Source organism: Gavialis gangeticus, unplaced genomic scaffold, assembly GCF_001723915.1.
Source record: "Gavialis gangeticus isolate Ggan-Ray unplaced genomic scaffold, GavGan_comp1, whole genome shotgun sequence".
NCBI lineage: Eukaryota > Metazoa > Chordata > Crocodylia > Gavialidae > Gavialis > Gavialis gangeticus.
In genome coordinates, this window is record NW_017729006.1 from 30,548,397 (window position 1) to 30,570,720 (window position 22,324).

Genomic DNA, 22,324 nt, shown 5'->3' on the forward strand with positions numbered 1-22,324 from the left:
CCTTTTTTTTTAAAAGGGGAAAAAAAAAAAAAAAAAAAAAAGATTTTTTTGTGGAGAGCAGAGAGGGAGCCTAATCTTCAGCAGCGTTTACCTTCCACTTCCTGCTTAACTAAAGTACCAGCTACTGTTAGAAATAAGTCCACCCACAGAAACCAATTATTTGGGAAGAGCTAAAAAGCTGTGAAATAGAAGAAACCAGGAATTAGCAGACAGTAAAACTGTCTCAGGAAAGGTTAGCTAGATTACTGGTACATCATTAAAAAGGAGAGACGACTGTTAACACCTTTGGAGTAGTAAGCCATAAAGGCAACAAGCTATTAAGTCAACTGACTCCCTTGGCTACCTGAATAGTTAGTAATACAAGAGTTGCTGCACTGTGGAAGAGGAATCAAAGCAGGGTGTTCCTATTTTAAGGAAAAAAAATCAGCTTCCCTGTTTAAAAGTTGCAATTTTGGGGGGCTGATTTTGGGGGGAAATGTACATGTTGTATACAAGAAAATATGGTACTTGATTTCTTGTAGCCATTGCTACCTACAGCATGTATGCAGAATGGCCAATATATAAAGCTACACACAAATCACAGAGAACTGCTCCAATAACACACAAAACTCTGCTATTTGAACTAATGGAGAAACTTTCAGCTAGCTGTCAGGATCCATTTTTAAGGCAAAGGACTAAAGGTGGCAAAGTAGCAATTCCATGTTGATCCACTAGAGGGTAGTGGTATACCTGCATACATGTGCACACCACAAGCACAAAAATTAGCAATTCAGCCAGATGCTGATGAATACAGTCAAGGTAGATGTTTTAGATCTTTGTTTGGCTTACCTTTTCTAATGGACAGTGTGTGCTGTCTCTTAGAAATGGGAGCAGGTTTGGACGATCATATTCAGCATAGAGGCTGATCTGTTTCTCATGGTATCTCTGTCCTTTATGATGGTCTCTTTTGAAAAGCTTGTGCAAATACTATAAAAACAAAAAGAATAAGCACTCATATATTCATGCAAAATTGTAAAACCACAGCCAGTAATTTCCCTGAGACTGTATCAAAACATTCAAAAAGGATGATAGCACAAGTCTTTTTTTTAAAAAAAGATATTTTTAGTTCTTTCTACAACACCCTCCCTCCCCAGCATCACAGTATCCAGTGCAAGCTCTACCAAGCAATGGACTTTTGTCAGTGCTTTGATAAAGCATACACTTTATTCCTCAGTGAAACATTCTTTGAACTGGTACATTTTGGACTTCAAAGAAAAAAAAAAAAAAAAGTCACCACAAGTTTCCTATTTTCCTTGGATAAGCTAAACTGACTGGATGACTATGGATCAATATTTAATTGTTTGTAAAGTAATATTTCAAAGTATAAGTTGCAGAGTGGAAGAATCTCCTCCCCTCAAGAAAACATGAATTACTTGAAGATTATCTGAAATGTAATTTTTATTCCAAATGAACTGGACATAACACTTCAAAACTGACACATGCCTCTCAGAAGTTAGCACACAGTTAACCCCCTTCATTTTATAAGGCTCTCTGATTCCAGACTGCATTGAATACATGCATTTCCTATAATTAGCACTCCATTATGCAATCCAAATGACACCACCAAGGTGAAGGTTTTTAACCCTCCTGCTTTTGTCTACGAGTAGATAAGGCAAATGCCCTCCCCCCAAATTATTTAAAGACGGCAATATAATTCTGAACAAATTTTAAAAAAAATCATTGCACTGCTTTGGAAAAGCAAGTGTCTCTCTTTTCCTACCAAGCATAATCCTAAATGTTAAACCAATGTTTATAAGTAAAATCAGCCGAACTTATTACTGTATGGGGGAAGAAAAAAAGAACATGGGAAAAACTATCAGATAGGTGGGGGAGAGCAGGGATACTTTACAGTTCAAAACTACATGTGATGGCTCACAGTAGGTCATCAAAAGTTGAAAAGAGTTTACTTAAAAATGATGTATTCTGCAAATGTTCTTAGCTCAAAGTTAAAGTGGAACAGTGATTCTGCCTCTCTACCACCCATAAAACTGAACTTTGGCTGTAAGACTTCAGTAGTATGTACCTTAATTCCCTGTCACAGATTAGGAATTTGCATGTCACATGACTAACTATATTTATAAAAGATATGCTGAGAAAGCACATCTTGAGTTGAATAACTTTATTCAACTCAAAAGTAAAGTAACCAAAACCACTAAGCTTTACCACATGTTGTAGCTCAGGCCTGTTTTCCAGTTCTTCTACAACTTTATCAATCTGAAAACAAAAACAAACAAAAAAAAAGATATGGATGAGCAAACCTGTGACCATTACCATATCAACAGGACCAAAAGATGCGTATGGGAAAATATTCAGCTTGCTGTATCAGGAATGGTTTGCATACTCACTGAAATTTTAGCTTCGTTATCCAAAAGCATGTCTACTGCTTTCTGGAACAGAAAAAGGAACACAGCTGAGAATGGGTCTAACCAAAGACAGACAGACAGACAGACAGACAACACATATAGGAACACAACCATATGGATATTACAAACTTTTTTAATATGGATATTACACCTCTTCTCATTTGAATTTACTTGAATAGCAGCCTGCAAAATGCCAGTGTTGCGAGGATAGGCACGCCTGGTACTTTTCAAGATGACCTGCTATATATTCTAAGAATACCTTTCGTAAGTTTGCACATGAAATAGAAATCAATAGCACATTCATGACATCCCCTACAGAAAGCTTATTTGGGTTTTATCCAGTTTGGAGACAGAATTTGTATAATTTTCATACGCGTTACGCCTTTTCCTTATTTCCTTGATTTCCTTATTTCCAAAACGTAGGTTAATACTAGATTAGTCAACTATCGAGAAGAAAAAGCAGTGGGGATACCCAACAAAGTGTGTTCAATTAAACCTGCTCCTCTAAAAATGTACTACTTTGGGGCTCATTAGTATGATTGGGGCTCCTATTTGTTTGGAAATGCAGCAAGCTTCTTAGGACAAAAGCTTATTTTCAGAATCACAAGGGAGATTTTAGATTCAGTCTGCTCACCCTCCGAGGGAGATACTCATTACGTGACATGCGGCTGCAAGGAAGGGCAGAACACCTACTACAATCATTTGAGAAAGGTAGTTCCTCCTGAGGTTCTGAAGTTATTTTTGTTTTTCTTAACTCCAGCATGCCAGTCTAGTAGACATCTCCACATCACCTCATAATGGGTTTAGACAGAATACTAAACCTGTGACAACACAGTCTTTAAAAAGACATTCACTTCCTTCTTGTTGAAATATTTACTGCTCAGAAAGAGTAAAAAGCAACATTAAAAGTCATTGTACCTCTGAATCAAAATCCATGAGGAGAACAATTTTGTCTCTGATAGAACTGAACAGATTGTGCTTGTGAATCAACTGGAAAACATCTTTGTGTCTCAGGGTTAGGTAAATTTCAAGGGCTTTCCCATAGCGTTGGTCGTAGGTATACCTGATAAAAGACATGTTATGATCTGAAAGTAAATCAAGTTATACCGTGATCTAAGGCAAGATATTACTTAACTGGAAAAACATGTGTGAGAGTCGAAATGCTTCACTTTCATTCAGGGGGAAAAATCTCTCAAAAGAAATGCAAGCCACTGGGAAATCTGTTTACAGCTTTGGTCATTAAATCAATAATTATTAATGCTGTCATGAGGTCAGCCTACAACTTTTCCTCTCTCTTCAAAGCCTTCTCAATATAGAGGACTAAGCAGAACTCCCTCCAGAGTTATTCAGTGCTACCACCTTAAGATAATTGGCATGGGTTGTCACTGGCATGCATTGCAACAGGATTTTTTCCCTGTTTTTAGAGGCAGAACTGCAGACTGTTGTACCTCTTAATCAGGGTATCAGACTGAGTCAATAGTGCAAGGCCATGTCAATAAACCAAGTGTGCCTTACCAATCATTTTTAAACATTTTCTAATCACAGATTTCCAACCCTATGGTATATCAACTGTAACACTTTCTGAAATTCAAGAGAAAGAAGATATCACTTCATTTTCCTTCCATGTATTTTTTTGAAGACACACTGTTCCCAAAACAGGCAACAAAAAGCAGGGAGGTAGGAGGAAAGGGTGCTGGGAAATCCAATCTTCCCTCACAGTTCTTCAGTTTAATTCTTAACGTATTTTAACTAGTGCAAGAGAGAAGAACTGTTAAACACTGCCTTCTACATAGAGGAGTTGGAAATTAAAAAAAAAAAGTGTTGAAAGCGCAGAAAGCTAAGAGCAGCAATTACTTCTATTATCATAGGTGGTCAAATACTTTAAGATAAGGTCAAATACAATACTGCTGCAGAAAGAAACCTTTGGGGTGCCTATACACAGGCAGGGAGGCTTCTCTGACTTGCTGCAATTACAGCGCATTGGGGCAGGCTCAATTAAATGAGTTTGCTGGAGTGTGGCAATTACCATGCCCCAGATGACTCAAGCACCATATGAATCAGTGTCCCTGTGCTAAAAAATGGCACGGGGACGCTTATACACATGATGCTCCAAGTGCTTTAATTAGATCAGCTTTTGAAGCCACTGTAATTAAAGCACTCCCCCATGCCCTGCCCCAAGCACGTGTATAAACACCCTTAGAGTCTGATGTGTGTAAAATGCACTTACAATTCTGCAAGAGTTCTGAGCAAGGTCCTATTCTGTGGATCTTTCTTCAGGTGATCCACCACGGTTTGCACTATGATGGCATTGTTATACAGGTCTCCAGGCCACTCTTTTATCAGCGTTGCAAAGCCCTAAAAACAGAGGAGATTGTCAACAGAAATATAGTTGTATGCCAAGCAGCAAACTCTGTCCAATCAACTATACACTGTCACACATCATTTCTGCAGTATAGTTTCTTTCCTTCTCTTAAAGTTCTATAACGTACTCTTGCTCCTTTTTGAGGAAGAGATCTTGTGCTGTTTGCCAGAGATGGAGAAAACAAGAGAGAATTTAGAAAGGTAAGAAGTCACTTTAAAAAAACAATCACTGAGCTATGGACACAGGTAAACTTAACCACTTCAAAATGCCAGGAGCATCTGCTGCTTGGGAGCATAATTCAGTTGTCCTGCCACAACTTACTTCTGCACGCTTGTAAAGGAGACAAATATGCTAGCATCACTTAAAGTTAAACCCTGAATGAAACAACCCAATTCTCACTACCCTCTGACAAAGCACCTAACAAAGTAGGTTCTTGTCTACAGAAGTTCAAGTCTCTCTGAACCACTCAGTATGAAAGGGGCCACCTGAACGACGTCCTGCCTGATTTCAGGCTAACGCAGCTTAATAGCTTTCTATCAGTAATACAACACTACAATCTGGTATACTGAAATATATTTAAAAAAAAATCAGTTTGTTATTTTTGTTTTAATTCTTGTTAAGTTTACCATTAATGTTCTTTCTTTTACTATAATAGAGAATCTGCTGATAGTTTCACAGTATTTTGCTAGTAACGACTATTACACATGGATGCATCAGTACCTCATAATCGCTCTCCAGAAACTCATGAAGGACCATTTCGTAGATGAGAGGCTTCAAAATTGGATCCCGTCTTGGTAAATAAGGGCTAATTGCCTGTAAGAGGTAACAAAATAGCATAGGGTCAAAAATTAAAGCACTCTTTTTGTACAAATATTCCAGCAAAATGAATAAGAAAAGCAAAGTGCTTCCAATATAAGTAGCAAAATCTGATTAATTTTTCATTCCAAGGGAACTGGGTAACAACCCATGATTAATTACCAGTAGAAGGCAGGACAGTGTGGCACCTTATAGTCTAACTCATATAGAGAGACATGAGTTTTTGTAGGCTATCACTTGATTCACAGAAGTTTAGATCTCCAGGGTAGGTGCCTGCACCGCCTGCACTGGGACTCTATTCCAGAGTCTGGTCACAAGAACCACGAAGAAGTTTTTCCTTATATCCAGTCTGAAACCTTCTTCTAGGAGTTTATGACAGTTGCTTCTGGTTTTCTCCTAGGGCACTCTGGTGGGTGAATAGTTGTTCGCCTAGCCCCTGATGCTCACCCCTGATATATATGCCACCAAATACAAGACAAGCTGCCACCAAATGCCCTCAAAGGCTTCTCTTTTCTAGGCTGAACAGTCCCATATCTGTCAGCCTTTCCTCATATAGCTTGCTCTTCAGGTCCCTAATCATATGAGTGGCTTTTTGCTGGGCTATTTCAAGCTTCTCCACATCCTTCAGCAGACTATAAAAACTCTGACTCTCTGGATTACTCAGTCGCTACGGTACCCCACTGCCCTGCCATCTGCCTACAGGTGAACATGACTAACTACCTCTCTAACTACCAGGAATTAGCCATTTTCAACTTTGTTGGATGTGTTTTATATCCATACAAACTAAAAAAATGATGTTTTGGCACTTATAAGGAAACAATTGTTACAAAAATGCCAAGTGCAAACTGTATCCACTGTGACTTGCTATGAGAACTGCATGATTATACAGATATGTAAATGTATGCATTTCTGTTTATAAAAATTCAGAGTACTCACTCACTACATCAGAATTACAATATTATGAGGAAATAAAGTAACTGAAGGTTCCTGACAGACATTACAATTAAGAGACGATTAACCTGTTAATCCCACCATAAATAGTAGCCCTGCCACACATTAAAGCAATGAATGGCCCAACAAAAACTAGCTAAAAAATATTCCACAAAAAATACATAACATTTTTGTGGCCGACTGCCATCATGCCTTAAATTGAACATGTGGCAGGGGAAATAGAGTTGGCTCAAAACTCCAGTGCAGTCCTATCAGTTGACACTCAGTCCCAGCCCCAAGAGTCTGGAATTGGCCCCAGTGTAGTCCTAGGACTGGGGCCAACAATCAGCCAAATTTCAGTCCTGTCCCCCGGACCACTCGGGTACAGCCAAGCTGCGAGCACCCAGCTTTCAGTTTGCTGGTTCAGGAGAAGCCGGAATCCTGGGCTCTCTTTGCACAGGCAAGTAGTAATGGCGCTAGTGGACCTCTGATCCAAAGATGGTACGTCCTGACATACACATGGCATGGCAGGAGGTGCAACTGTTGGGACTAAGGATCGGATCCCACTACATCATTCAATGATGAATGTGCAGCATAAGCCAGAGATGTATAATTTGCACTCACTGCCAGAACTGAAAATAAATTCAGAAGAAAGGAGTGGTTGACTGTCTGCGTCTTAATGAGCCAAGAAAAGCTGAAGGGTATCCAACGCTTTGTAAGTAAGTGTCAGCTGACTTGACAGAGGCTCTGGATAGCACTGGTCAGTACTTTTTTAACAAACTGATTAATATGAGCATAATTCTATGCACATACAAGTGGCAATGAATAAATATGGCAATGACTAAATAAGGGATAGCAGATGCCAAATTAGTCAAGGTGTTTTTTGTACAAATTGATGGGACTCTAGCAGAGACTGTGTGCCCTGACTAATAAGACTATAATGATGACTTAGTTATCCCAGTAACTAATAAACCAGACTTCACTATCTTGAAAGTATTTTCATATTTCTAAATATAGCCCTATATTGTACTTTGCTTTAAAGTAGCACATAACTGAATTTATTACTACCCAAGAGTACTTTCATAACAGTAAGACACAGATAGAATTGGAAGTCAGTCAGTGTTACTAGGCATTTCTTTATGTTATAAAGGGGTTGTGTGCCAAAATTAATTAGCGAGGGGATTAAATCTCACTCTCCCTCTTTACTTAAAAAAAAGAAGTTTCTGAGATTTTGGGAAGAGTAACTATTTAGTCCACCCTGAGTGACTTGGGCCATTTAAAAGATAAATCAAGATATAAGTTTTACTGTATAAAAATCTACTTAAATAAATGTATATTAATCACTCACAATAAACAGCTTTTCTTTACTAACCATTCACATTTATCTAAATGAAAACTAAATCAAGACATAGGTAAAATCCTGGTACACAACTTGTAAAGTCAGATTATGACTTTGAAGATGGTCTTTCAATCAAAAGCTGCTGTAGGTGGCCTTTCTATCAAAAGCAGAACGTTTCAATAAGCTGCTTTAAAAGTGTTCTTAAGTAACAGCATCCTGGCAATCAGAGGAGCCCCTTTTAGAGGTAAAATCACTCCTTACCATATAATCCTAGCATAGCATGATATTAAGCACTATTATTCTAGCAAAATGTTAGATGATGCTATTATAGCAGTGGGACTTTTACTATTGCTGTGTTGTGACTTTGTGGTCCATGACTGAAGGCCAAGTATCTTGTTCAAGTCACCAGAGATGTTCCCCTGCTGTCCTACGCTGGGGTAACTTTCTGTCATTACACTCAATGTGTCTGACAGAATAGTTCAGAAAAATGGGAAAAACCAGTAATCATTTCTCATCAAAACCTAACTTGACAGTTTTCAACAACTGCTTTGATAACGTTTAAAATAAAACAATTGTTGGAGGGATTTAGACAAAATCTCCTTTCCCTTTGAAAGGCAATTCATAGCAGAAGGATGAACATTATTAAACAAAAAAAACCACCGAGCCATGCGCTCACTTTACAGCTTTGACTGGATTTGACACATGTGCTTTTTGACTGATTAAAAAAAAAAAAAATCTCGTTTGCTCTAAGGAGAGCTCTCCTACCATATTCCACTAGAGTAGGGGTGGCAAACCTGTAGCACACGTGCTACAAATGACACACAGCCTCCAAGCAGGAGGGAAGGGGGAGAAGTGGGCGATGGGAAGCGCAGAAAGCAGATAGAGCAGGAAGCAGAAAGCAAAGCAGCAAATTGGACAGAAAGGACAGGACTGGGAATAGAAAGCAGAGCAGCAGATAAGGAGAGCACTTGGAAGGCTGCAGAGCTAATTTGTGGCACACCTGCCAAAAAAGGTTGGCCCCCATTGCATGGCTGCTTTTCTACCTGTCACTTGTTTCTTAATGGCCACCAACAGCTTCTATGTTCTATTAAAGACTTTAAATTAGAAATATTAAGTACAATGAGCTTGGGACACTGTCCTGCAAGCTGCTGTACCCCAGCACATTGCTCTGCCATGCAGAGACCCCTTGTAATGGAGAAATTAGAAAGTCACAAGACAAGGAAGCAAGACTCAGAGTGGAGAATGGGAAAGTAGAGGCAATTTTAAACTGCAATTCTCACCCTCTCCTCCCACCTCAGCTGCCCCCTGAATTAGGCCTCTAATTTTAAGAGCCTAATCCATAAGCCTTAATGTCACTCTTGGCTGAGATGCACATATATATCACCTCTGTGCAAAACAGTTCAGACCATTCCTTAGAGCTGAAGCCAACCTACAAAAGGAATAATACTGCTTCTCTCTGAAGCCCAACTGTAGCAAGAGCTTTAACACTACCTCTTCAAAAGGAAAGTGTTATTCCTTCTTGCATTTTGGTCTCAGTGGTTGCCAGGGACACAAAAGCACCTAAATTGTTTCAAACCAACATGTGTTCAAAGCTGAACTCCTGATTGCTAAGACTCCCAATTCTGTGTTTTTTAAATCCCTGGTTTAGGCAGGAAATCCATGAGGTAGCTCCAAGCTTTGGATATCTTAGTACTCCAGTCGTGTACCATTTCAGTCCACTACAGGAAATCAGATTCTCGCAGGGCTTTTCTCTTTCTTTCTCCCCACACCTACCAAATCTACTCTTTGAAAATGTTTCCAAATGTTGATAAGCAGATACAGGGATTTGTGTGAGAGTGTTTGCGTGTACAGTACATGCAGGGCCCCAGCCAGGAGTGAGGATGTTAATATCACACAAAAGAATGAAAGAGGAATACAGATCTAATACTTCTTCAGCTTTGTGGACACTCATGAGATCAAATCCACTGTTGAGGAAGCCCTGTCCACTGCCCTCAGCCACAGAAAACCACACAAGAGTTGGACACTATGCTTCAACCTTTGGCAACCACACAGATTTTCTGGCAAAATGATCAGGATACTCTGGAAGTGGACTGCATTCGGAGCCGAGTGTCTTCATGTTAGGGCCCCAATTCATGGTCCACCTCACTGACTTCAATAGTGCAGGGTTGGTGTACTCTGTTCCACAGAGGAAGAATTTTTAAACCTTTTCCTTACTATTACACTCTTCCTTACTGGAAATATTTATTGCATTTCAAGACACTCTATATATGGAGGGAATTTCTATAAGTGATGTCCCTTTTAAAACTAGGGATAAAAATCATGACCGTAGACAGCGTAATGTCAATACCTAGCAGTTTTTGGTTCTTAGCTTTAAAGTGTTTTACTTCATCTTGTACAGTTGGGAAGTGCCCCTCTCTCAACCAACACTTCCTCTAAAATATTAGAAACTAGTGTTAAAATATGCTTCAGCTGCTTTATCCAGTATGTGCTTGTTGGGTCATGGATTACAAGATAGCCTGTATGCGAGGGAACAAATAATACATTTCAGAAATCAGTCCTTTTAGACCAATTAAGGGTTCATTAACTCTTTGTAGCACTCAGGTACCATGACAACCTGAGCACGACCATATGATTGTAATAGGAAATGAAGAAAGTAGTATTCTGGAACCACAGCTTGAAGGTGAATAATGTAACATACTGCATCTTAACGTTTTTCTACAATTGGCTTTCAAAAGGGTGAAAACAACCGTTTAGAAAGGCAGTAATTTAACAGAGAGGTTTTTGCAGCAAACCCACAAATATTTTTATATTTTACAGTCTGCTGGATGACATAAGTGGAGAGAAGAAACATCTACTCTAGACACTCACAACCAATACGAAAATAAAACCAAAAGGGCTAAAAAAGAATATATCAACATTTCACCTCAGGTCCCTTACTGGTTTGAAACAGAAAGAGACAAATATGAGATTTTATCTTTCAGTGTTGCAAAGACTTCACCGAACCACTACGAACTCTTAAAAATAAGACAGTGTTGTTCTCTCATTGGAACCACTCTAAAGGAGAAATTAGACATTTCTAAAAAACTGTAATATGCTGAAATGCTTCCCCTTTTTGAACAGAATTAAACAGCTCAAAACCAGCAAGGGACTACATGCTGTGAGATCTTAATAATACGTCCTTTTAGGCTCACAGAGTTTCAATAGGAAGATATAAAATTCAGAAATAAAATGTGCACACATTATCAAAGAAAGTATGCATTATGTTTCTACTGATTTGGGAGTGGCAACATTTTTACCTTATGTCATGGGCAATTTATTCACTGAGACTTAACAGCAAATGCATTTTCTGTACCTGGCTCTCCATGCCCATACGAGGCAAAATACAAGAAGGGGCAGACTGCTTCCCTTCCGTGCCACCATTTTCTGTGCGACATAAGGGGAAAAAAATCCTATTCCATTTAAAAAATGCTTGATATTCTTTAAAGATAAATCCACCCATATAACAACCATGCTATTGCAGATTTTGTTAATTGGTGGGGTTAATTTTGATTTTAAGACCAACTTAGTAGCAAACTAGGACCATACGCAATAGTATGCACACTAAAATTCTGGTTCAACGATTTGAGCTCTGTCATCCCAGCTGGTCAACATCAAACTCTGCAGAATAAGTATGGGATGTATTATACAAGAAACATCAGCTAAGAAATAGGATTTAACGTACCTTAAGTTGCCCTATTTCTTTAAATTTGTAAACTTCAAACTCCCAGAGGTCTGTGTTCTTGCCAAGTATTTTCTGGCATTTTCTGTGGATAACAAATCAGGAGAAATTACAAATAAAAAAGTAACATTTGTGAACAACAAAAAAGTGAGCATGTACCATCTTCTCCACCGTGGCACCTTTCAAAGTCCTACATTTTGGCAAACTTTGCTCCAAACAAGATGTAAGAAAGGGTTTCCTTTAGAGCACATCAGCACAATTCCTTTGGTTATCCAGAAGGGGTCACTAGCCTAATAGATGTGGTGGTAAGATGCAACATCCTAGCTGTGATTTCAGCCATGGCTAATTCAGGACCCAAAAATAAAAGGTTCCCTGTACCTGAGTCTCTCTAACTGAGAACCACACTCAACTAAAAATAAAAATAAAAGAGGTCTGGTAGTATTTTAAGTGCTTAAATATAGATTTAAGTACCTAGCTTTAAGTACCCAAGTTTGAAAAATTTTGGTCTACACAGGTATCCTCAGTATTATTGCGAATCATCACCTGAGCATGTAACCATGATGGGTGGATCAAGCGGATTAAACGTTAAGGGTCTAACATGATTTAGAAGAATAAAATCTTATATTAAAAATATACATATTATTAATCTTTCTAATGTAGCTAAAACTAGTGAGGTGCTTTACCTTCAAGCTGTCATGAAAAATATAAGTAGCAAATTTGTAAATGTTCATATCAGACATCCTCACAGATAAGGACTTTTTTTTAAAGATCTATTGCACACACACAACCACCCCTGTGACCCCACCCATCCAGAACGCCCTCACTGAAAAAAATCTTATATATATATATTACCTAGCAGCCAGGTCATAGTCCCTTTTCTCCATTAGATGATTGATATAGGCTAAGCCTATATCCTAAAACAAAAAAGTAGAAGTTAGACCTATTAGTCATATATTTGGCAAGTCAAACAGTCTGAGATTTAGGTATTTTATTGACATAATAAGCTATCATGTCAGCCACGTCTGCATTTGGTGGTTTGTAAAGTCAACCACTCATCCTCATTTCCATGGATGTCCCTTTCTTAAATAGGAATAGTAGACTGTAAATAAAATTGAAGCAAAATATTCACTTTAAGCTTGTACCTTCATGTTAAAATGTTGTGGTAAATAACTGGTTACAATTTCTCCCATAATGGGAAATGTGTGTTATTTCTCCAAGATGCTTTGAGATGCCAGGACTATCTGAGCATTTGGTGTTTGGGTCAGTTAGTTCAAGGATACTAAAATATTGACCCCAATACGGGGGCCAATATTTTACGGAGAACATACACTGCTCTATAAAATAGAGGAATTACTGATATTGTAGTAAGCTGCTCATTCCATTACACAGAAGTAGGAAAAAGAAACTAGGTTGTACGATTTATTATCCAAACATTTTTAATTATATTGTTTCTATTCAAACTCCGTTAGTTAAAGGTTTGTCTGCATAGTAAATTCACATAATAAATCCCTACTCAAGAATTTATCCCAATGTAGAGCTTTATATGGAGATGCAGCAAATAATCTAAACACTGTTTTATCTTGTGGGATTCACATACAAGGCTCAATGCACACGTTAAGCCAAGCAGTAACAATGCATGAGCCTCCCATGCTGTTCAAACAGCCACCTAAAGAACTCTACAACAGAGATGCCTGGAAATTTTTTGACAAAATATTGTTGTCTAAACCTTAAAAAAGCCACCTTTGATTGGGAAGGCTTCTGTACGGTGATATTTTTAAGTAAAAAAAAAAAAAAGAGAGAGAAGGGCCAAACAGACAGGGGACCTCAACCCAGGTCTACCACATCTCAGAAGGGTGCTCTCACCACTTGGCTATTCTGGGGTAGGTTTGTCAATCTCTCTCTCAACCCAAAATACTAAAAGGGCAAATTTTTGCTGCAATGCCAAACAAAAACAAATGCTGCACCTTGGTAATTTTCATCCATCCCTATCTTAGAATAGCCCTGCTAAGACTAAGGTAGCAAGTAGCAGGGGGGGCAGTAGGGGAAGATGGCAAAGGATCTACAGTTATGCTGAAAGCAAGTGGTTCTTGCATTTGGTTAGTAGTGTACAGTGGCTGTGGTCACTGTGGCATTCTATGAAGTCCCTGGAAAAAACATTCTGTCCAGTAACCTTATGCCTTTGCCCTCACTAGAAAGAACAAGCATATTTTGCTGCATAACCCCAGAGGACTTCAACCACTTAGGGCATGATGGACAGTCCCTAGAAATCAAATGTTAATTCTATTGATTTCAGTAGACTTTGCATCAGGTCCCAACAGTCCAATAAAACTGAGGTTGCACAGGATTAACTAAATTTCATACCAACAGAACACATTTTTTAAGTCATAAGAAAAGTATTTCTTCTTCCCATTTCCTGGCTAGGACCTGTCTTCAGGATTCCTCATTTCTTTTGAAAGCATGAGCTACTTAATTTGAGATGTTTTGGTGATGTCTTTCATTTGAGATGGGAAGCTGACTTCATATGGCTGAAGCAGGTAAAACAGCTTTTAACTTACTTTTGAAATATACGTTTTTGTAATGATCAGGGTTTTCTTATAAAACCGGTTATACATTTAAAAGCTCAATCATTACATTGTACTTGTTTCTGAAATACAGCATTTCAGTTCACAGCTGAAGGAACAGGCTTTACATCTAGGTCAGTTAAAAAAAGAAGTTAAAAGCCATGCTGATTTTTGTTATTTAAAAGCAACATTTTGCTACTATTACAAATGTCTCTATCCTTTTCACTGCTATGCAAAAGCTCCATACAAATGGGAAAATAGCTATGCAAGGGTAAACAGTGACACTGACTATGTTAAAGACTGAAACTTTCAAAAAGTTTAAAGTCAGTTAAGGCCTGGTTCAGTTTCAACTGAATTTCTGTAGGATGTGGAAACCTTAGGTTTCCTTTGATATTCCTACCCAAAGTGCTGCCACATGCAGAAATTCAGACTGAAAAGTACTTCCCTCCCCTCCCCGCTAGACTTTCAGTTGCTTACAATATTGTTTTCCTTTAGACAACAACATTCAAAAATAAATTCCTTAGAAATGTGCCATTTTTATGCTTACTGTCCCTGTTAGCTCAGTAGCCTTACAAATTCAAAGCACAGATGCTCTGTTTTCAGGCTAACATCACAAAACCAGATGCAGCTTGGAGAGTGCCTAACAACAATTGTCTGGATTAATACAGAAAAAAAAATATAACCAACATTCTTAGCATCTCTTAATGTTCTAAAAAGCATGAACTATTTCTTGTTTTGGGTTGGAGAGGAATTGTTTTAGACTTACCAAAATCTTGTGCTTTTTTATGGTCTTTTGACTGATCTCAGCTGCCATCAATGCTTCCTACAGTCACATAATAGAAAAATGGCATATACAAGTCAAATACACAAAACTTCTATATAGGATGCTCTAGAACTGCATAAATCAAACTCTTTTTCTGTGTGTTGTGTTTGAAGCACTAGAATTTTTAATGCCATGGTTGGATGAACAGCTTTGAATTCATACACAAAACAAAAGCAGTCAACCAAAAAGAACTATTTTTGTTTCCATCTGGGCTCACTCCACATTAGTATATTAGGATCAAATATCAAGACTATAGCACAATATAAAATGCAGTTCCAATGACTTATTTTCAAACAAAAATCCTCCACTAGCAAAGCAATTGGTGAAAAAATTAGCTTGAGAAGGGCTAATCTTGTGCATTTCCTCATTCCATCCTCCACACCAACCAACCAAAAAAAACCCCTCTCTCATCAGAATGATTTATTTCATTAAGTTGAACTTGCAACTCTTTATTTACCCATTTCCAATATACACAACAGAGCTAGTTCTTTTACTACCATATGAAAAGTTAAACCTTAATATGAATCATAACAAAAGCCAGCCACCAACTAGTAGCCAGGGGGCTTTCACCAAGGCCTCCACTATACATTATTACATTTATGTTGCAATTCAAGTGTTAACCGCAGCATAACTAGGAAGGGCACTCCTCATGCACCCAATTAAAGTGCCATAAAATGGGGAACACGCCATAAAGTGTTCCACACAGCTCAGAATACTTTTATTATTCATTTCTATTGTGCTTTAAATTTAATGTGTGGCTGGGGGCTAAAAACAAGCTGACTGTTGGTTCGTGGACCCAGACTGCACCAGGGTCTGGAATGGCTCCAGTACCAACAATCAGTCAACTGTTAGCCCCAGACTGAGGTGGGGTGGGGTAGGGTGTGGCAGGGGGAAACTGAAAGCCTTCCCCCACTGAGGATTTTAAATCCCACACTAGAGCTGCCTGGCATGGGGGAAGAAGAGGCTCCCACTAATGTGGGGAGGCAGGGCTTAGGCATATCCCACTGGAGACTTTAAACCCTGTGTTGGGCATCTCTGGATAGGCTGTCTGGCACAGGAAAGTATTGGGCTGAGGACTATAAATTTCATGTCAGGCAGCAGATGCTCCTGGAGGGGGTGGAGAGAAGCCTCTGCTCCCTGTGCTGAGCAGCCCAGCCCAGCCCAGCCCACTGTGGGGTTTTGACAGTCAACTGATTGCTGGCTCCAGCCTGGATGGCCTCAGGTCTCAAACCCAGGACTGCCTGAGTATGGGCCAACAATCAGCTGATTGTCTGTGCTGACAGCTCCACCTAAGCAGGACCTGGCACTTTCCAGGGTAGGAGCTGATAATTAGCTGACTGTCAGTCCCATGCACGCCCTTAGCTTTCAACTTGCCAATACAGAGAGAACCTGAACATGTGTGGCATTGCAGGTGGCATGATTATTGGGATCAGGAAACAGATTCCATTGTACCATTAAACAAAATGTGTGCTGGGGTCCAAGAGACAGAGCTGTACTTGGGAAGTGCTTGAGTCTTGCGGGATCCAGTGCAGTGTTTTGCATAAACTACAAAACTACAATCACCATTTTGAATTTATTCCCCAGAAACCACAACCTCGCATGGACATTTTTAAATTCCTTGCGTCAGAACTGAGTTTTGATATTCCAGGGGTGTGCTAAGCGGTCTACATACATGGGCATTCTGTACATAAAAAAAATTAAGTTGCAAAATTTCTTTTAAAGCTCTCTATACAGTCCTCTGAAGTACTTACTCTGGGACATCAGAAACCAAAGAACTTGGGCTGTTGTATTAATACTGACTAAAAGGATCCAGGTAAAGAGAAATGGTAGGTTCTTAAAACGTTATTAAAAAATTGGATCTAGGCATCTAATAGTAAATGCGTAGATTTTTCAAAGGTTCTTTGTGCCATCGGTCCCCCATTGCAGTGAATGACCACAGTGGGTGTCTGCATCTTTGAAAGTCAGATGACACTAGGCACCAACAACTGAAACAGTAACGTGTTGTTTGCTTCTTATGAGACAGTTTTCAACAACTAACCAGGAACCAGGAACCTAACCCTAGCACAGGAATAAAATGGTGATTCTGCTGTACTAAATCTCCTCTCCTTTACTTTATTTGGACGGATACAAATAACTTAGCAGATTCCCAATCAACTTAACCGCAAACAACTAGGTCATGTGAACAGTTATGCTTGTGCATAACTAACAGAAGCCTTATTCAGTCACATGCAAGGCCAATGCTTACTGCTGCCACACAAGCTTTCAGACATAAGAAACTAAAGGCACTACTGTAAAAATTACTTCGTATTTCTTCTTTTCCAGGAGCCAGTCAATGTGGTCATCTTGGTCCCGTTCCTTTGCCACAACAACATCTCTTGGACTGATAATATAAAAGAGCGATTCGCCCTCCGAGTACTCTGGAAATGCATATGAAATTTTATTGTTATGTTTTCCAGACGTAAAGCCTTGCATTTTAGTACACCCTTGGGGGAGGGGGAAAAAGAGAGAGGCTAGCAAGAAAGAAAAATACTCCAGTAGAACATGAAGATTTTGGATGCTGTATTTCCAATAAATTAAAACTGGTTTAAATGGTAAAATAGCTTTCAAAACTCACCACAGCTTATTGCAAATTCTGATTCATCCACTATGTATAAACTTTATGATGGTTTAGAAACACACTATTATACTTTTAGAGGACTATTACACTACATAGCCTGCAATAAATGTATCCTCCCCATCAAGGTCAAGGCCATCAAAAGCATAAATGATAGATGCCATAACCCTTGGGGACATGGTACATCATTACAGCAATGCATTTGCAATGCTATAAGTTAAGGTTATATGTATAATGCATTCACTTTTGGTACAAGTCCTTATTTTGAGTAAGCTTAGACTAAAAATTTTCTTAGAGGTCAAACCAGCCATAGACAATGACTGTTCAAAGTACAGCTCTTACTACAAAGCCAGAAAAGAAACACTTCCAATCATTTGTAAACAGAAGCCCTCAATATTATTAATAAACAGTCTAAATAATGTTTCACACACTGCATTTGAAACCATCAGAAAAATTTTATACACAACTGATGAATCAAAAACATTTGATGAATAGTGAAGCACAACCATAGGGACTGCTGGACTGTCCAATGCTCTTGATGGGAACAAACTGGTCTAGAGATTGGAAGTAGGTATGCTGCATTCTGGTTGCTTAAGGGCATGATCTGTGTGTAGGTTTGGCAGATCCACTTTGATTTAAAGTGTACTTCTGGATAAGATGCTTAAAATCAGATTCAGAGATCTGAAAAGCCAGAAGGGCCCATTACTATCCATCTGCATAATGCAGGCTATAGAATTTCAACCTGTAATTTTGCATCAAGCCCATAACCTGCTTGAATTACAGCAGGTCTTTTAGAAAAGTATCCACTCTTCACTTACAAGATTTCAGATGACAGAATCCACCACGTTCTCAGGGATATTCTGTCAATGGTTACAGTCACCCTCGTTGTTAAAAATGTGTGCCTCATTACTCTGAATTTGTCTAGCCCCAAATTTTGTCCATTACGATTTTTTTTCTTCTATCTGCTAAATTGGAGACTTTGAAAATTACGATTTTCAATCATGCCATGATGTGCTGATAAGTCCATTTGGATAAATCAATCAAGCTTAAACTTGTTAAAACTCCTGTTCTAATTCCATTTGTTGAGAAGTTGAATTTTCTTGGTTTCCCTTTTTAAAACCTTTTCCAACTAGTCAAAGTCTTCTTTAAAGTGCAGACCCCAGAGCAGAGCAGAGCAGTCCCACAACGGTTTCCATATGCAGAAGAAATACCACTTCCTAGCTTCTATTTCTCCAGCTTCTATATTTGAGTATCACTTTAGTCCTCTTAGCCAACACAACAGAGCTCTTCATCAGTTGGTTGTCCATCACAAACCTAAATTCTTCAGAGGCACTACTTTCCAATGTACTGTCCCTCATTCTGTTAGCAAGATCGACATTTTTCTCTGCTAGATGCTTGATTTTATATTTGGCTTTAAAATGCACGTTGTTTAAAGAAAGCCATTTATCTAATGACCCAGCCTGTTCAGTAACTCATCGAAGCATAGAAAGTTAGGGTTGGAATTGACCTCAGGAGGTCATCTAGTCCAACCCCCTGCTCAAAGCAGGATCAATCCAGGCAGGGCTTTGATAAGCTGGGCCTTAAAAACCTCCAAGGATGGAGATTTGACCATCTCTTTAGGTAACTTGTTCCAGTGCTTCACCACCCTCCTAGTGGGAAAGTTTTTTCTAATATCCAACCTAAACCTCCCTTGCTGCAACTTGGAAACTTGCAACTCTGCTCAGTTGCTCAGAAAAGGCAACTGAATTATTCTTATTATTTACTATTCCATCACTTCACATTTCACCTGCCAACAGTAACAGGAGAAATTGTACATCTTTTCCCAGATCACTGATAAAGATATCGATTATCATCGGGCCAAGAACAAGGGGACCCCATCAAAAACAACCAACTGGATGATTTCCTATCAACTCTTACTTTACGAAATTTATTTGACAGTTTTCAAGCCACTCAAGCTATACCTGTACAGATAAGTGTATAGGGAGATTTTCAAAAGTGCCTATTGAAATCAGGCACCAAAATACTTTTAAATAGCTGACTTTAGTATAAATTCCTTATCTGTAAAATGGGGATGAGTACTTCACATAAGTGTGACAATGATAAAGATCGCAAGGCACAAAAATACTGTGGTAATGAGGGCCATATAAGTACTTAAGAAATACAGAAAATTTTATGCAGATGCTGTATGCCTTGAAGGAGTCTATGTAAATGTCAGCACAGTTACCTTTATTCACTAAACAACATTTTTCCACACTCTATGTTAGGTTAACAAGTCCTATTTTTCTTTGAAGCCATGTTGATTAGTATTAGTTGTGTTACCAGCCTTTAAACACTTTGCTGATTCACTACATCCAGGTTACAATTATTTAGCCAAGTTTATGGTTTGCCTGAAACCTTTAACCCAATGGTATCACATTGCCAGTCTTAAAGCAAGAGAGTGTTGGTATCTCTGCTACAATTACATGGTTAGATATATAGCAATATTTATGTTTGCATAATTAAATAGTCCCAGTAGTAAGGTATGTAGGATCTACAATGCAGAAAAATGTATGCAATGCATACGAATCCAGATAAAGTTATAACAACATTCATATTTCCTGACGTTTTTGTAAATTTAGTTGGCAAACTTGGTGTATTAAGTCATATTTTTGCAGTATATAGGACAATTATGACTACCATAGAATGATATAGAAAAAAGCAAGAATACACTACAAACAATAGTATTCCATGTTCTGACTTTTCCAAGAGTAACTAGGAAGGCAAGGCTGTTTGTAACCAAACAACAAAAACATATTAGACTGGCTCACCTAAATGATAATCCCTACATTCGTTTTCTTGGAATCCTCTTACTGTTAAAGCATCAGAAGAGATTTCTTCACAAGATTCAGGAAGGGGCTGAATAATATCCAGTCGAGGTCTTGCACAACACTCTGTTTCCTGAGAAAAATGAAACCACAATAATTGTATCCTATGCAATATGTCTTCCTTATATCAACTGATGGCCATTCGAGATTTAAATGCAATCCTTTTGCAATTGAGGTTTCAGCAAATGATACATCATCAAAAATGAACATGCCCAAATTTCCATTACAGAACTTAGCCTTACAGTTGTGTCTAGATATGAAGCTATTACCTCTATAAAAAACAATTAGCTAATAGCCTCCTCCACTGTGTTGTAGTGGATTTATGCGATGCTTGTTACCATTTGGAAAGAGAGGAATAAATGCTCTGACATTATGACCTGAAAACAGGGCCAAGTAAAGATTAGGAAATAAAAATCTTCCTTGAAATTTTAACTTAAACATCTCAATATCCTTTCGGGGGGGAGGGGTTGTTTTGTTTTCCCTTCCCTAAATACTGGGTATATATTTTTGTAGAAAATGACTTTTCACCAAGTACTACATTCAACGTACGTGTTCACGTGGAAATTTTCCGGTTCACAATTTGCACTGCTTATTATGTTACAAAAACTACACGTTAACACTGCTATTCTTTGTTTTTTCCTTTATAGTGTGTAATCCAGCTGAAGCAGGAGCATACTACTCAAAGCCCTCTCAAAACTTTTGGGTGAAGGGAAACTAGTGACTTGGTATCACTGTACTCTTAAAAGCCAACGGCAATCACTTAAATGAACTGGTTATGAATAAGAAACCAACAATGAAAGATGCTGTTTTTTACTGCCCTCATTACTCCCTTCAGCAGCTGTTGATGTATCAAAGGTCACTTACCCCTAGCATTCTTGATTCAGCCATCCCAACAGAAAGTTACACTTTAAAAAAAAAAAGTGGTTGGCCTATATGATTGGTTCAAATCCAACCTGCTTTTTTTAGCAAACAGCAGTTATTATTTGGCAGTCATAAAATAAGCTGGTGGTCTCATTAGCTCACAGAAAACAGAACTCCTCTAGGAGCATCACTGGCAATAACTGACAGCCTTGCCAGCAATCTCAGCAAAGAGACCAAACTAATTAGCCATAAAACTGAACTACCCTATCATCCTTGGAGATAGTCCTCCCTGGTACAAGGCAGAAGTGCACAGACAGGGCTCAGAGGAAACCTTCACTGCAACTGCTCACCATTTCTGTGTTAGAAATAATTCTGATTTTACTAATAGAAGAGGTTTTACTAGTCTGTGCCTTTCACATGATCTGCATTAGTCTTAAACACATAACACAAAACAAATGCATTAAAACATCTCTTCTAATGAAGTATATAGCTTTACCCAAAATTCTCTTCGCCTCCTTGCTCCCCAAGGCCATCAGGATCTCTTCAACTCTCCCCAATTACCTCTTGCTTTATCTGAGCTCCTTTCTAATGCTACTTTTTCATTAACAATTCTTCCAATTCCTTGCTTACCAGCATTTCAATCCTCCCCCACCTTTTCCTTATTTACCTCACTTTCTCTACCAGTTACACTCACTCTCTTTCTCTCTCTCTGGAGGAACTACTGCACTAGCTCTCTTGGGAGATGTGGAGGAGACATTGTTTTTCTCCTTAAAATAAATAAATAAAAAAATAATCATCTGATGTCCTGCAGTTGGGCTAGCAGCTAACCCTATTGATTTCAATAGGTTTGAGCGGTGGCTTGAGCCTACAGCATTTCATTGCCTAGCAACATGTGCACCCAGTTGCTTAAGGTTACTATAGTGATGATTGTCTAATGCAGACATACTATCAAAGAGATGATCAAGAGCATCTGCCACTCTAATGCTGAGGCCTCAAGGATACCCTCCCCTCCCCTCCCCTCCCCCCCTTCTCCC

General features: G+C 38.7%; 1 protein-coding gene across 4 annotated transcripts in view; it reads right to left on the bottom strand.

The window, feature by feature from the left end:
- The window catches only part of VPS41 (VPS41, HOPS complex subunit), a 185,012-nt gene that overhangs the window by 37,013 nt on the left and 125,675 nt on the right, over positions 1-22,324 (bottom strand). For all 4 annotated transcript variants that reach the window (XM_019509076.1, XM_019509074.1, XM_019509075.1 and 1 more), the window contains 11 exons: positions 20,373-20,502; positions 17,253-17,368; positions 14,895-14,951; positions 12,420-12,481; positions 11,571-11,652; positions 5,485-5,577; positions 4,630-4,757; positions 3,321-3,465; positions 2,385-2,426; positions 2,203-2,253; positions 829-966 (listed from right to left, as the gene is read on the bottom strand). In XM_019509076.1, the coding sequence (XP_019364621.1) occupies positions 829-966; positions 2,203-2,253; positions 2,385-2,426; positions 3,321-3,465; positions 4,630-4,757; positions 5,485-5,577; positions 11,571-11,652; positions 12,420-12,481; positions 14,895-14,951; positions 17,253-17,368; positions 20,373-20,502 (1,044 nt within the window). The remainder of the gene's footprint in view (positions 1-828; positions 967-2,202; positions 2,254-2,384; positions 2,427-3,320; positions 3,466-4,629; positions 4,758-5,484; positions 5,578-11,570; positions 11,653-12,419; positions 12,482-14,894; positions 14,952-17,252; positions 17,369-20,372; positions 20,503-22,324) is intronic.